A 15,521-nucleotide genomic window follows, 5' to 3' on the forward strand; every position below is an offset into this window, starting at 1 on the left:
CATCTTCTTCCAATAGAAGGCTCTTTGGTCTACACTGAAGATCTGTTGTTTAGTAATCACCTTCATTAATGATCTTAGCTAGAACTTCTGGATAAATTGCTGCAGCTTCTACATCAGCACTTGTTGCTTCACTTTGCACTTCTATGTCATGGAGATGGCTTTTTTCCTTAAACTTCACCAACCAGCCTCTACTGGCTTCAGACTTTTCTTCTTCAGCTTCCTCACTTCTCTCCCTTCGTAGAATTGAAGAGAGTTGGGGCCCTTGCTCTGGATTTGACTTTGACTTAAGGAAATGTTGTGGCCGTTTTGATCTCTATCCAGATCATTAAAACTTTCTCCATATCAGCAATAAGACTGTTTCACTTTTTTTTTTTTTTTAATAATTCATGTAGTCACTGGAGTAACACTTTTCATTTCCTTTGGAAACTTTTTCTTTGCATCTACCACTTGGCTAACAGTTTGGTACAAGAGTGCTTTCGGCCTATCTCAGTTTTGCACATGCCTTCCTCACTGCACGTAATCATTTCTAGCTTTTGATTTAAAGTGAGGGATGTGCAACCCTTCCTTTCGCTTAAACAGAGGCCATTGTAGGCTTATAAATTGGCCTAATTTCAATATTTTTGTGTCTCAAAGAATAGAGAGACCCAAGGAGAGGGAGAGAGATGGGAACTGCCAGTCAATGAAGCAGTCAGAACATACGCAACATTTATGGATTGTTTGCCATCTTTCATGGGCATAGTTCATGGAACCCCAAAACAGTTACAATAGTTACATCAAAGATCACTGAGCACAGATCATTGATCACTATCACAAATATGATTGTAATGAAAAAGTCTGAAATATTGTGAGAATTACCAAAATGTGACACAGAGACATGATGTGAGCAAATGCTCTTGGAAAAATGGTGTCAATAGCCTTGTTTGACACAGGGTTGCCATGAACCTTCAATCCATAAAGAAACACAGTATCTGTGAAGTTCAGTAAACTAAAACCAATCAAATGACTTATGCTTGAATTTATTATAGACTCTTTTAAGTGTTAGTTTTAGAAAGGAAACATGTATATAATAACCCCAACTTAACTCTCACATCCATACATGACTACTGGGAAAACCATACCTTTGACTATATCGACCTTTGTCAGTAATGTCTCTGCTTTTCAATATGTTGCCTAGGTTCATCATAGCTTTTCTTCCAAGAAGCAAGCATCTTTTAATTTCATGGCTGCAGTCACCATCTGCAGTGATTTTGGAGCCCAAGAAAGTATCGATATGTGTTTGTAAATCTGTGTAGCATTTATTATTAAAATTTTAAAAATTGGCCCATAAAACTATTATTTGCTTAAATTATGCTCTCCAACAATGCAGATCAAAACCTACACTCTCATCTATTGTCCCACATCCTTGAAAAAAAAAGTGAAAGCTTTAGTCACTCAGGGGTGTCCAACTCTTTACTACCCTGTGGACTATAGCCCGCCAGACTCCTGTCCATGAAATTCTGCAGGCAAGAATACTGGAATGAGTAGCCATTCATCTTCCCAACCCAAGGATCAAACCCAGGTCTCCTGCATTGCAGGCAAATTCTTTACTGTCTGAGCCACCAGGGAAGCCCAGATATTTATTTTGCTTAAAATTTTTTGACATAAATTTTTGCTCCAGCTGAAATATCTAAAAATTTAAAAATAAAGTTTGTTGTAACAGTGGCTCAGCATGATGGTATCTGTTTTGCTTCATTTTTTAACACAAATTTACATTGTTTCTAAAAGTGCTATCTTAAGACAGAATAATAACAGATTAGTATTCTAATACTAATATTAGAACTAACATTTTAATAAATCAATAATGAAAATAGCCATCTGAATGGATTTTGGTTAGATTTGGCTTTTCTTCTTCCGTGCAGTGTATTAGTCATCAGAATTGTGGTAGTTTAACTAGGATACTACTCGTAAGGATCTGTCCATCGAGTTGGGAAAATCAGGTAAATTTATTAGAGAAAAATAGAGAATAACATAGTTAATACATAGTTATATGTTGATATATCTGCTTCAGAATAGGAATTAGAAGAGTTGAGAAGAGAGAATGATCACTAACAGCTAGAGTAAAGAAGGATGTGGAGGGAAATAAAATTTGAGCTGAGCCTTGAAAGATGGGAAGGTCTTGGAGCAGAGAGAAGGAAAGGCCTTCTGTGCAAGTGAGCAAGTGTTTCTGATGCTTAACCTTTTTTCTCTTTGTCTTTCTGTCTAACCCCTGGGTGGATCTTCTTACTGTGCTCTGCCTTCAGCCTGAGCAAGGACCTCCTGTTACCCTTTGTTACGGGGTATCTGCCATGCCTGTCCTGTACTTCTGCTTTCTAGGACATCACTTCTGTCTCCTCCCAGGCTTGGGCTTGAGGTGGGTCTCTGCAGAGAAATAAGCTCTAGTAACTGAACTGTATGTTAATATAAATTCAGGCTGCTAATGATATTTTCTACACTTGATCTTAGCCAGAAGGCTGAGAAGCGGTATTTTCTTATTAACAAAAAATAATAATTATATTGCATTTTGGAGCATTGTTTTGATGTATTTGGATTTGCAAGTCTGGTGACAACAGCTGATAAAATAAAGTGGCTTACATACCGACCTTTATCAATGTATCTGGTACCTGATCAGTAAATGGTTGTTGCTATGCCTCCACTAGTAGTGAGGAGGAAATGTGAGATGCTGGGTTTGGAGCAGGGCTGAAGAGAGAGACCAGCAACAACCTTTTACCCTACTCCATCCTCACCCGTTTTGGGGAAACATATCAGAAAAACACGGTGAAATTATTGCTTTTAATTTTTTTCCTCCTAATAAATTGTCTATTTAGTTTTATGTCATATTAAAAACTTACCTAGAAATGTCAAAGCAACTTGCTCAATTATCATTGTAGTTCTTTTTTTTCCCCCCTTGGTGAGTTTTAAATAAGAGTAACTTTTCAGTTCACTCAGTAACTTAATCCTGAAAGTATATTTTTTTCAGTTTATCACTATATAAAAATTTGATTGAATTAGTTAAAATCCCAAACTAGATAGATAGCAAATAGGAGTAGTGTTTACTTACTTGTCTGCTACAAAGGACAGATGCTTCCTTTATTCCCCCTTGCTCTTTTGTTTGCTGGGTTTCAGCCCAGAGCAAGAATTTACGGAATAATGATGTGCCCTGAAACAACCACAGCAATGATGATGCTGGCACAACTCAACTGTAGGTCTAGGAACAGGATGCCCACAGTTAAGAGTAAAATCCTAACCATTTTCACTGATTGTTTCTGGGAAGTAGCATTCTCCTGGATTTCTTTCAATTTTTTAAAAAATTCACTTTATCATCTCTAGTTCCTTAGCTTTGTGCTCTTATTCTTTGCCAGATTCATCCACATGCAACAAAAAATAATATAAGTCTGACAACAATGAGGAAAACCAGTGCTCATGCATCAGCCATCCCTCCCCCTTTGCATCTGCCTGTGGTCATTTCTAAAACTGCTATTAATATTTCTCTATCTGCTACTGATGCCAGGTCCACAAATAGCCGTATAGGGGAACATCATGTTCCCATTCTGAGTTGCATTTTCTTTTAATGCCTTGATACCATTGGAGTTTTGAAAGTTGACATGAGAGTATTCTCAATGTTCAGTGGGGGTGATCTCCACTAAATAGATACACAGCACCCTCCCCCTCCCCCACTATACGGCACATGTCAAATGATGACCCCATTCTAACCAGGGAAAATCCCATAAATAAAATATCTTCTGTTTGCATATTATTTGTTATAGTATTAAGATTAATTTTAAAAAATGCTGACCTATTTGAAATCAATTTCTTGTCATGAGATTTGTAAGAAGTAATCTGATTCTACTTATTTTTACAGGTAATAATTAAAAAATGGTCCATCCCTTGTCCTCTGACATTAAATTATGTAGAACAGTATTCCCAGGTAATAGTTTGTTTCTTGCTTTTTGTTTTATTTTAAGCTAAAATTTTTTGACTAATAATGGTTTTTTCCAAGTTAATTTAAAAAGTATGGTTATATTGCATTTTGGAACTTTGTTTTGAAATATTTTTATTTGAAAGCCCAATAATAATAAATTCATCTCTCTCTCTTTTTTCCCCCAAAGTGTTCTAACTTTTAGTAACTGTTGGTTTCTCTCTTTCCCCTCAATCCTCTTAAACAGATTTCAAATGCTACAGATGATTGTAAACCAAAGCTCTTTCATTTCTCCAAAGAGGTGTGTAAGTTATTAACAGATACTTTCGGTTGATTTTTCACATTTCAAGTTTTAAGAGATTTGTGTAACAGAGTCTCTTAGGTCTTTGTACCTGTACCTAATTAATTTTCATGAAAGTGCTAAGTATAGGGTTGCTTACCAGAAGAATAATATTATTTAACACAGGGTGGCCCATTATGAAACAACCACCTTTTTTTTTTTTTTTTGGCATGCCTTTAATTGGAGCCTGTTTTAAATGGGCCACTGCCTAAAAGAACAGATTTACCGAATGTCTGGTCTGGCCAATAAGGTCCTCTGTGGATACAGACTTCCCGTTGCCCTCTGGACTTGTAAAGCTAAATAGCCAATTATATCAAAAACTCCTCCCCTGTGAGTAGAACCTTGGTCTGTGGCTAAACAGCCTCATGATTGGACCAGCAATTGAGCACTGACAATATGTCTTCTGGCTGACATTCCAAAGTTAAAATTTGTGATGCCTATAGCAGAAGCTGAAAGACCAAGTCCCCCTGCCTTCTATGAGAGCCCTAAGATACTGGAAATGCCTGCAAGAGCCCCTGAGCATCAGCAGAGGAGTCAGGAAACTGATCAGGATGATTTCTACTTTAACCGTTCTAGAGGAGCTCCATGTCTTCCTTGTTGCTGTAGGCTTCTTCATGTACAGTTTTTGATTTTCTAAAGTGGAGGTCCCAGATGCTAGAATACCTTCCACTCATGTACAACTCTATTAGTATAGCATTTTAGTGTGATAACTCCTCCATGCAAAATTCTCCTTTTTATTCCCCAGGTTTTTTGTTTTTGTTTTTTTGGGGGGCTGTGCTTCATGGCTTGTGGGATCTCAGTTCCCTGACCATGGATTGAACCCAGGCCACGGCAGTAAAAGCCCAGAATCCTAACCACTAGACCATCAGGGGACTCCCTTACTCCCCAGTTTTAAAATGAGAAATGTCTGTCTGGCCCCACAAGGGAGATTACCACATCTTTTGCATAGTAATGGCTTCCATGTGCCTTAAAGATTTAGGTAGGGTAATTAATAAGTCAGGAAACTGAGAAATATATGAAAGAAAGTTTGTGAATTGAACACTCATTCCCCTAATTTAGCCTTGGGAAATATTCCAGCTTTTCTTCCTCCCAGCTCTCTTCAGATATTTTAGGGGGAGGTCTTGTGTCTGAAGATAGGTCTTCAGTTATTTGGAACTTCTTGTGCTAAAGAGCCTTACATTAGTTAAGGAGAAATTTTTTGCAGTAGAAAAGAGAAAGTAAATCATTACCATCCACTTGTAAAGAACAGTATTTTCACTTAGATGGTAACTTTTGTTTGTTTTGTAACTTTCTCTGGTTCTTAATTATTCTAAATTTAAAAACAGCAACAACTTGTGATCATACATTCCAGTGGATCACCAAGAATTTGTTGGTCTAGACTAAATCATGTTCAATCCCATTGAAAGAGACCCTAAAGATGCTGCTGCTAAGTCACTTCAGTCGTGTCCGACTCTGTGCGACCCCATAGACAGCAGACCACCAGGCTCCCCGTCCCTGGGATTCTCCAGGCAAGAACACTGGAGTGGGTTGCCATTTCCTTCTGCAAAAATGCTAAAATGTATTAATACATTCAGTATTCTCTTAGAATAAGTGGGTACTTAGGTTGACTTGGTGAAAGCTGGTTCAAAAGCATTAAGTATTAATGCTGCTTAGGGTAGTAAGATATATTTAAGATTTCCTAATACTTACATTAGGAAAGACTGAGAATTATAATGAGATCATTTCTAAAATGTTATTATATTTGATTTTACCTAAATGTTATTTATCTTACCTACATTATTTTTATCTTACCAAAATAATATAGAAACAGTAGTGATTGTAGTAAAAGCAACATGGATAGAAGCAGCCAAGAAATATTTCAGCTAGTACAGACAATCCACCTATCAAGTAAAATACTTGCTGGTAACCATAACTGTGTGTCTCATTTAACACTAACAACAACAACGTGTTTTATAAACAGATGATTCATGAAAAATGAAATAAATTTAGCTAAATTTATTTTTTTTAACTGAGTTTATTTTCAAATGAAATAGTAGTTTCAACAGAGTACAATTTAGTAATTTAATCTTAAAAATTTTTTTTTCAGAGTGCTTATGCCATACCAACCATGGCTTTTTCATTTCTATGTCACACCTCAATACTGCCCATATACTGTGAACTTCAAAGGTACTATAGAATCCTGGAATATATTGAATGTATTCATTATTTCTTTTGACTTCTAGGACTTTCAGACTGAATGATATTCACCTCCATGAATCCCTTCCCTCTTATCACTTGATTCTAGGTGTTAGTTCTGTCTAAGTTGAGAATATTTCTTGGAAGCATAATCCTTTGCACAGTAATTTAAAATCAGGAATTCTGTTGTGTAGTTATTAATGAATCAGGGCTTGAGTGATTAAGGAATCCTTATATCTATTTATTTAGATTAATTCAGATGGTGCTAAGTTGCTTCAGTCGTGTCCGACTCTGTGACCCTATGGACTGACTATAGCCTGCCAGGTTCCTCTGTCCATGGGATTCTCTAGGCAAGAATACTCAAGTGGGTTGCCATGCCCTCCTCCAGGGGGGTCTTCCCAACCTAGAGATCGAACCCGTGTCTCTCTCTGATTCTAATTTTGCCATTTTCGTCTTTTAGCCCTTCTAAGAAAAGGATGCAGAATGTAACCAATACAGCAATTGCTTTAAGTTTTCTCATTTATTTTATATCTGCCCTCTTTGGGTACCTCACTTTTTACGGTAAGTATCTTATTTCTTTATAGATGACAATATAAGCTGTTCTGTAGTTGATCTCACACCTGAATATGGACTTTGTTTCTGCCTTTCATTAGCAAGTTAATTTGTTCAGGCTGCCAGAATTCAGTGCACTAGTGTGGTAGTTCTACAGGTCTTAAAGAACTAATTTTCTTTCTTTTAAAAGAGTGGATCAAGTTCAAGATTGATAACTTTATATGAAAATTTTCTTAAAATATACACCTAAAAATAAAATATTGGGCTGAGAAACACTGAAGTCTTTCTATGAAGGAAAAAAAAAAGGACAATAATGATTTTATTTTTTTTAAGTTGAGATTTCAATATATTAGACTCTAGTTCAGCAGTTTGGGAGATTGAGAGAATCAGTCATCTTAATGGCAAAAGAACAAGTCAAGGAAGGAAGGAGTTTCATACTGGAATGTAGTTGTACACTTGGGTCAGAGACCTCTGCCTTCAGACTTAATCCACACAGTTCTGCGGTATGTATTCACCATGACCTTTCTCCCTAAATTCTTAAAAGATACTTTTAAATTCATAAAAGTGAAATTTTCTTTTATTTTTGAAAAGTTACATGCTTAGTGTGTTTTTCTCTCTTCTGATAAGAACCTCAAGAAAAACTTAAAAGTCTAAAACAAGAGAAAAACTTGTAAGCTCTCTTGTTTAATTTGCAAACACACTTGTTTAATTTGTAAACAAACACATAATAAATTACACTCAATTTGTCAAATTCCTGAATGCACTTTTCAGTTTCTGAATGTTCTTATAACAACACTCCAGATAGATGGCTATTATTATTCTGTTTTGACACGGATTTCATGGTGAGTGGCCTTGTGTATATATGTTTCAGGTTTTAGACATTCACAATGAGATGTAATGGTTTTGCCTGCCTCTTAGATATTTTTCAGCTCTAACAAGTTTTTGGACATTTACTTGCATAGCCACCTTTCCTAAGCCCAGTAGAAAGGGTCTGGATTTTGAAACCCAACAAATATGGTCCAAAAAACCACTCTGCTCTAACTAGCTATGTGACCTTGAACAGGGTACTTCACCTTACACTACCTTCATCTCATCTGTAACACAGAGATAATTGTATAGAGTTGTATTTAAGAGGCCACAAGTTGTATGTAAAATGCCTGTTACAGTGTCTGGCACACAGCCTTACTGCAGTTATTTCATAATTTCAGGTGCTCTTTTTTCAGCACTATATTTCTCTCCTTGCTCTCATTAATAAAGTCTAATTTAAATATAGTAACTTCTGTATATTATTATTAGTGTATTATCTTAGAGTTTTCAGTGTGTTTGAAAGTTATAATTGCTCTCTATAGTCCTTTTCTGGCTAACTCTACATCATTTCAACAGTAACAAAAGCAACTGATGAATCGAAATCTGCTCTTGCATTTTAGAATTGTGTCAGCTAAGAGAGGTAGAGCTCTGCACACCATCAGGAAGAGCGTACTTCCTACTTCCAACATGATCATGGATACACTACAAGGAAAACTAAGATAGATTGTTTAATGTTTTTTGATCATTATTAGGGAAACAGCATTTTTTAAACACATGAACTATTTTTGGTTGTTAGGTTTGTTTTTGTACAGAGTTGAACACAGTAAGACCTGTCTGCAGCAATGAGATACTCCAGCAGGGTCTTTGTTGGGAATTAAGCAAAAACTTTGTAGAATAGCTGTATGTTTTTATAAATTGAAATTGTCACCTGGCATAAATACTGTTCAGTTCAGTCACTCAGTCATGTCCGACTCTTTGCAACCCCATGAACCACAGCACGCCAGGCCTCCCTGTCCATCATCAACTGCTGGAGTCTACCCAAACCCATGTCCATGGAGTTGGTGATGCCATCCAACCATCTCATCCTCTGTCCTCCCCTTCTCCTACTGCCCTCAATCTTTCCCAGCATCAGGATCTTTTCAAATGAGTTAGCTGTTCACATCAGGTGGCCAAAGGATTGGAGTTTCAGCTTCAACATTAGTCCTTCCAATGAACACCCAGGACTGATCTCCTTTAGGATGGACTGGTTGGATCTCCTTGCAGTCCAAGGGACTCTCAAGAGTCTTCTCCAACACCACAGTTCAAAAACATCAATTCTTCAGCACTCAGCTTTCTTGATAGTCCAACTTTCACATCCATACATGACAACTGGAAAACCATTGCCTTGACTAGATGAAACTTTGTCGGCAAAGTAATGTCTCTGCTTTTGAATATGCTGTCTAGGTTGGTCATAACTTTCCTTCCAGGGAGTAAGCGTCTTTTAATTTCATGGCTGCACTCAGCATCTGCAGTGATTTTGGAGCCCAAAAAAATAAAGTCAGCCACTGTTTCCACTCTTTCCCCATCTGTTTCCCATGAAGTGATGGGACCAGATGCCATGATCTTAGATTTCTGAATGTTCTAGTTAGGGATCTCCAAAACTGAGAAAAGTCCAAAAAAATGTGTCTCCTTTTATTCCCTATGGACAAACAGAACTTTCTGGAAGAGACCTCAAGTGCCTACCAATTTCTAGGATAGCCGAAAAGTAGTTATGTAAAAATTACCATGAGATGTTAGGAGCTGTGTTAAATTGTATGAAAGTTTACATTAAAAGGGAAGTGGAGGAAGGGTGGATTTTAATACTTCTGTTGAAGTAGCATTTATTATGTAAGCGAGGTGTTTTACATACTTTGCCTAACTCATACCTTACAACTCTGCAAGATACAGGTTCAGATAGGTTGGGCACCTTGGCTAGTACCTGTAGTTAATGAAGAATGAGTTGGGATTTGAATCCAGTTCTGACTCTCTCCAGAATCAATGCCTGTATTTCTGTACTACCTTCTCAGGAATTATGCCATAGAATCCATTTTCCCATCATTCTCAGAGTGAACTTTTGGAAAAACCTGGCTTACGTAAGTTCCAGGTATATCTCTATCTATCTTTCTATCTACCTACCTATCTATGTATCTGTCTTTGCTTGAACACAGAGACTAAATGTTTTCATCATGTACATGAAATGTTTCCTACACAAGGATTTTCTTGGTTATCGAGTAAAAGTTGTTGTCTCCGACTTAACCCTTCTCCACTGACTCAAATTCTTCAGAATATCCACATTTTATGTAATGGAGAACTGTGCATCTAAGAAAAATCACACGGTAGGTTGGTAGGTAGGTGATAGGTAGAAGGAAAGAAAGAATGATATAAAAGTAGTTCCTTCTTCAAAGACAGAAGAAGATTTAGGAATTGGTTTGCTGTTCACAGTGTTTTCTTTTTTGCACTGAAAATCTTTCACAGTATTTTTCTGTTGAAATAGCAGTAGCTTTCAGTCTTTCAGAAAGAAATTGCTGATTGAACCTGAGGCCTTATCAGAAGGGCTTGTCACAAAATAAGGCCTGGATGGAGTGACTTGTCCAACGATAGTGGCATGTCTCCTGTGTCTCCTGAGTTAGTCCAGTGATCTTTCAGTTATTCTGCAGTAATCTTTATAAAATCATCCCCTGTTTGACAGTGTATATTAAACAGGACAGCCACCTGGCTTCAGTAGAATATATATCTTGCAGAAATCACTGTTAGGTCCTTCCTGAGATTTGTAGAGATTTGTCTGAATCCAGAGAAGTGTGCTGTCCTCTATCCCTTACACATGTTAAGGCTCAGCTAAGAACACAGAACTGCTGGCTCAGGAAAAAGCCTTTTATCTTGGGAAAGTAGATATGTGACAGGTATTTTGAATTTGTAATAAATCTAGTTCCTCAGCCTTCTGGAGCTGCTTGGAGTCCTTTTATTCAGTGTTTTTAAGACTCAGTTAATATCTAAATTTTGTCAGGTTAAAGGGACCAATAAGTATGTACCTAGATTAATGATATTGGTTCTGATTACAGATGTTGAAGCATTATAAGGTGAGGAACAAAGTGTTCCTCTGGTGAGCAGGCCAAAACCCAAATGTTGTGTAATAACCAGACCATTTTAAAAGTCTACAAAGTTGTTAAGCAATAAATGTTAATAACTCATTTTTATGATTCAGAAAGTGAAAATAAAATAGTTTGCCATGTTTCTCCAAAGACTCACAAGTATCTCTCATAGTTGGGACTAGAATTCAGCTTTCCTGGCTCTTCTTAATTTCTTGCCTGGCCCATTAGTCCCGCATTATGTCAAGTATGTCTTTGATACTTTCCACAATTGGTTTCTATTCCATTTCCATTGTTACTAATCTAGTTCAGATTCTCATTACTTCTCAGTGATTATGAGAGTAGCCTTCTGTTAGTCCTGTTTTGGATCTCTTTTTCTTCCAGTCTGTCTTCCTACTTAGTTTAAATCATAACATGCTGTTCTTCAGAAGCCATTGCGTCTCTGTGGCCTACCAGATTGAGTCCTGACCATACAAATAACTCTGTTACTTGGTCATTCATGCATTTCCAGCCTTATCACCCGTCGCTGTTGGCGCTATAGTGCAGTCTTTCAGCCTCTCTAGTGCTCCTGAGCTGCTCGTTTTCTCAGATGCAAATTCCCTTTGTTCCTTGGTGGCTTCTGCTTGTGCTGGCTCTTGCTTCCAGAGAGAATTTCTCCCTCAATATCTTTGAGTGTGAGCACACATAGGTTAATTAATGTCATGCTCTCAGTAACCCTATAGGTCAACATATTATTGTCCCCATTTTACAGATGTAAAAACCAAGAGAGTCAAAGAAGTTAAGTTGCTACAAAGTAGTAAATTTTGAATCCTGGTCTGTTCAACCCCAGAATTCAAGTCCCTCTTCTACTATCTTGCTGCTCACTATCTCAGGATGACTGTCTTCAGGTTTTCCTGAATTTCTTTCATGTTCATCCCAAAGCCATAGTTATCTTTCCCTGTTCAAAATCAGCATAGCTCTTTGTTTAGACCTTCTGCCACTTAAGTGTGTATCTATGTTTATACACCTTCTATTATATGTATGTGTCTTTCAACTTATCACCCTTTAAATTTTAAGGTCTTTGAAAACAGAGTTGTGTTTGATTTGTGTTTTAACTTACTCCAAAGTAACTTTCCCAGAGCATTCAGTCTCATTAAAAAACAAAACCCACCACTGTATTTTAAGTAGAAACTCATCTTTCCCTACACGGCAGTGATACGAAGTTCTCTTGAGTACTCACTCTTCACAGCCCTCGCCTGGCCTGGGGTGAGGACGACATAAGGGTAAAAGCAACACCGGGGAGCAAAGCGTGGTCTGCTCGCTCCAATTCTGCTGCTGACTACCACACCAGCTTGCTGAGGGGGCCATTGCCCTAGCATTGCAAATCTGTAGATGAAAGGTTGATGAAGCAGGTAACATGCATGAGACTATAAGGTCCTAGAAAACATCATGATATTAAGCAAAGGCTTTGGCATCAAAAAATTTGGATGTACAGTCCTGCCCCTTTGTCTTGTATGATCTTGGGCAAGTCAGTTAATATTTTTAACCTGGTGGTTTAGTCACCAAGTCATGTGTGACTCTTGCGACCCCATGGACTGTAGCTCGCCAGGCTCCTCTGTCCCTGGTATTCTCCAAGCAAGAATACTGGAGTGGGTTGCCGTTAGTTACTATCTTGTATTGTTATCATAGGGACAAAATTCAGCAGTACACATGAAAGCATTTTACAAAATAACACAGATGTTACTTAAAACTTTCCGATTATGGAAAAGTTCTAAAGAGATTTTTTTTTTGAGATTAAAGAATATATATATGTATATTCATTGTCATAATTTTAGAGTATCTGCCTGGGCTAATTTCTAGTTTCATTAAAAGACAGCAAGTTCCAAGAAGATGTTTGACTAATGGGCCTGTGCTTCGTAGGATAGGAAGAAGGCCAGAGATGGATTTGGTATTGGGAATCCAAAATCTGTTAAGATGTATTTGTGCAAAGGAAAATAACGTTGCCATTATTAACATCTCAGTAGTTTATAATGTGATCCTTATTTTTTTAAATTTGCAGACAATGTGGCATCAGAATTACTGCAAGCTTACAGTAAATACTTGCCACATGATGTTGTCATCATGACTGTGAAGTTATGCATACTATTTTCTGTGCTTTTGACAGTCCCTCTAATCCACTTCCCTGTAAGTACTCTTCAAGGTTTTGTTCCTCGGTGTTGCAGCTCCCTAATATGGCAACACTAATTCTTTACAGACTAGAATGTTTGAATCACATCTAGCCTTGTATATCTTATTCATTTGTCAAGGAATTGATCAAAGACCTCATACTTGCATATGGCCCCATGAAAGCACAAAAGTAACAGTGAACCACTAAACTAATTTGTGCTTTTTCAGATTTAGTTTAGATTTACGCTTTCCCACAGCATTGTTTCCAATTTAGAGACTATAGTTGTTCTAAAGTTTTCGGGGGTTTTTTTCCCCTTTAATTCTGTATTCAAAAGAATGTGTATGAAGAAGAAAAAGTCAAGTCAGCAAAAGTAAGCTCCTTCTGGTTTATGGGAAATTTATTTAGTTTAATCTTAGTCACAAATTTTATTTGCTCTAGAATTATAGTTAAGGGGCAGAATGGATCTTCATTCTGCATTAGTTGTGATACATAAGAATCTTAAGAATTTCTGGGAAAATAGAAACATAAACTTTGAGTACAAATGCTTCTACATGAATATCTTGAATCCCTAAACAGTGAGTTCCTGAAAACCTGAGCCTTCCCGATTTTTGCCTCCTTCCTGTGTGAACTGCAGTGCCAGGAGTGCAGTGGGGGCTGGATAGAAGTTTCTGGGCTGTGACCGCCTGTTGCCTGCCTTGGCAGTGGGAAACATCATGGACTAGTTTTCTTATTTACATGCCGTGAAACAATAATATAACATAAAACAGTAAATGGAATTTCTTTACCATGGCATGACTTCTGTTTCTGTTTTGAACCATTTGTTCTTTTATCTGCTGAATTTCATGAAAATGATACCCTGAGATTTCTTCACACAGTGTTATGGTTAGTAATTTTGAAAATTATGCAACCTAAAGAAATTGCATGTGATGATTTTTTTCAAGAATTAAACCAAGACAACTTTTATGGAGCTCACACAGATAGGTACATTTCTTAGTTTATGTGCAATAAATACTTTACAGTAACCATTTAGGCTATACTTTTGGCATCTAAATGGTTTGGAATATCATAGTAACCATGCCATACATGGGTTTCCCTAAGCAAGTAGTGTGGGTTTGACACTTCCTCTTTGCTTAAATCTGTTTCTTTTTCTGTTTTACAGGCAAGGAAAGCTTTAATGATGATGTTTTTTTCCAATTTTCCATTCTCATGGATTCGCCATTCTTTGATCACTCTAGCTCTCAATATTATCATTGTTTTACTTGCAATATATGTTCCTGACATTAGGAATGTATTTGGTATAGTTGGTAAGTTTTCTATTTCAAAAATTCCATTTTCTAAAATAGGTAAAATTGTCATCCAGTTTCACATCTGAATCTGGCATTCTTTTCTGTTTTTCTCCCCACTTCAAGGTTCCAGTACATCAACGTGTTTGATTTTTGTGTTCCCAGGACTGTTTTATCTTAAAATGAGCAGAGAGGATTTTCTCTCATGGAAAAAGTTGGGGGTAGGTTGGGTTTTGTTTGTTTCTTCTACGAATCTTATTTTAAGAAATAATTTGTCATTTTTTAATTAAGTCTTTTACCTAAATCAAAAAAAGTTAATATATTTTGAACTATATACATTATTGGAGAGGGTGAAGGTTTTAAAAAATACTTCTAATTTTTCTTTATCTTTTTGCTTATTTCTACAGGCATTTGTTTTGCTCATCTTTGGTATTTTGGTTGGTAATTTTAGTTTAGCACTCATTATTTTTAATTGGATTAATAAATGAAAGAAATTATTTTCCCACTTCCTATGAAGAATATTTTACCTCCTTATGCAAAAAGGAATGATTATGGAAGGCACCTTGGATGAATCCTCTTTATATGGGTTAACATTTTTGCAAACATAACAGAAAAGCAGAACAAAACAACAGTGGGTAGGAGAAAGTAGATGTAGCAGTTTTAATCAAAATAAGAAACAAACTCAAAATGCTCTTAAATATGTTGAGCATCTTTGTGAGTTTATTTTTTTGAATTAATAGGGTAGTTTTAATGTTTCCAGAGATAACTGAGCAGAAAGTACAGAGAGTTCTCATATATTCCCTCATTCTAGCACACCCATAGTTTCCCATATTACTAACATCTTGCATTAGTGAGGTACATTTGTTATACTTGATGAGCCAATATTGATATATTATTATTAACTGAAGTTCATGGTTTACATTAGGGCTCACTTTTGATGCAAGCATTGGCAACCACGAATCTTTTTACTGTCTCCATAAAAACCATGAGCCTTTCCTAAAACATTGTTTGGTGGAATCATGCAGTATCTAACCTTGCAGACTGGCTTCTTTCACTTAGCAATATGTGTTTAAGCTTCCTCTATGTCTCTCCATAACTTGATAGCTCTTCTTTTTAGAATCACTGATAATATTCCATTGTATGGATGTACCACAGTTTGGGGCTTCCCAAGTGGCACTAG

General features: G+C 36.8%; 1 protein-coding gene across 1 annotated transcript in view; it reads left to right on the plus strand.

Moving 5' to 3' along the window:
* Window positions 1-14,829, plus strand: part of SLC38A6 (solute carrier family 38 member 6) — a 67,523-nt gene extending 52,694 nt beyond the window's left edge. The window contains exons 9-16 of the mRNA XM_052646710.1: window positions 3,878-3,943; window positions 4,182-4,235; window positions 6,361-6,440; window positions 6,910-7,010; window positions 12,951-13,075; window positions 14,218-14,362; window positions 14,468-14,562; window positions 14,749-14,829. Coding sequence (XP_052502670.1) covers window positions 3,878-3,943; window positions 4,182-4,235; window positions 6,361-6,440; window positions 6,910-7,010; window positions 12,951-13,075; window positions 14,218-14,362; window positions 14,468-14,562; window positions 14,749-14,829 — 747 coding nt within the window. The remainder of the gene's footprint in view (window positions 1-3,877; window positions 3,944-4,181; window positions 4,236-6,360; window positions 6,441-6,909; window positions 7,011-12,950; window positions 13,076-14,217; window positions 14,363-14,467; window positions 14,563-14,748) is intronic.
* The last annotated feature ends 692 nt before the right edge of the window (window positions 14,830-15,521 follow it).

The sequence above is a fragment of the Budorcas taxicolor genome, chromosome 10, assembly GCF_023091745.1.
Source record: "Budorcas taxicolor isolate Tak-1 chromosome 10, Takin1.1, whole genome shotgun sequence".
In the NCBI taxonomy this organism is placed as follows: Eukaryota; Metazoa; Chordata; class Mammalia; order Artiodactyla; family Bovidae; genus Budorcas; species Budorcas taxicolor.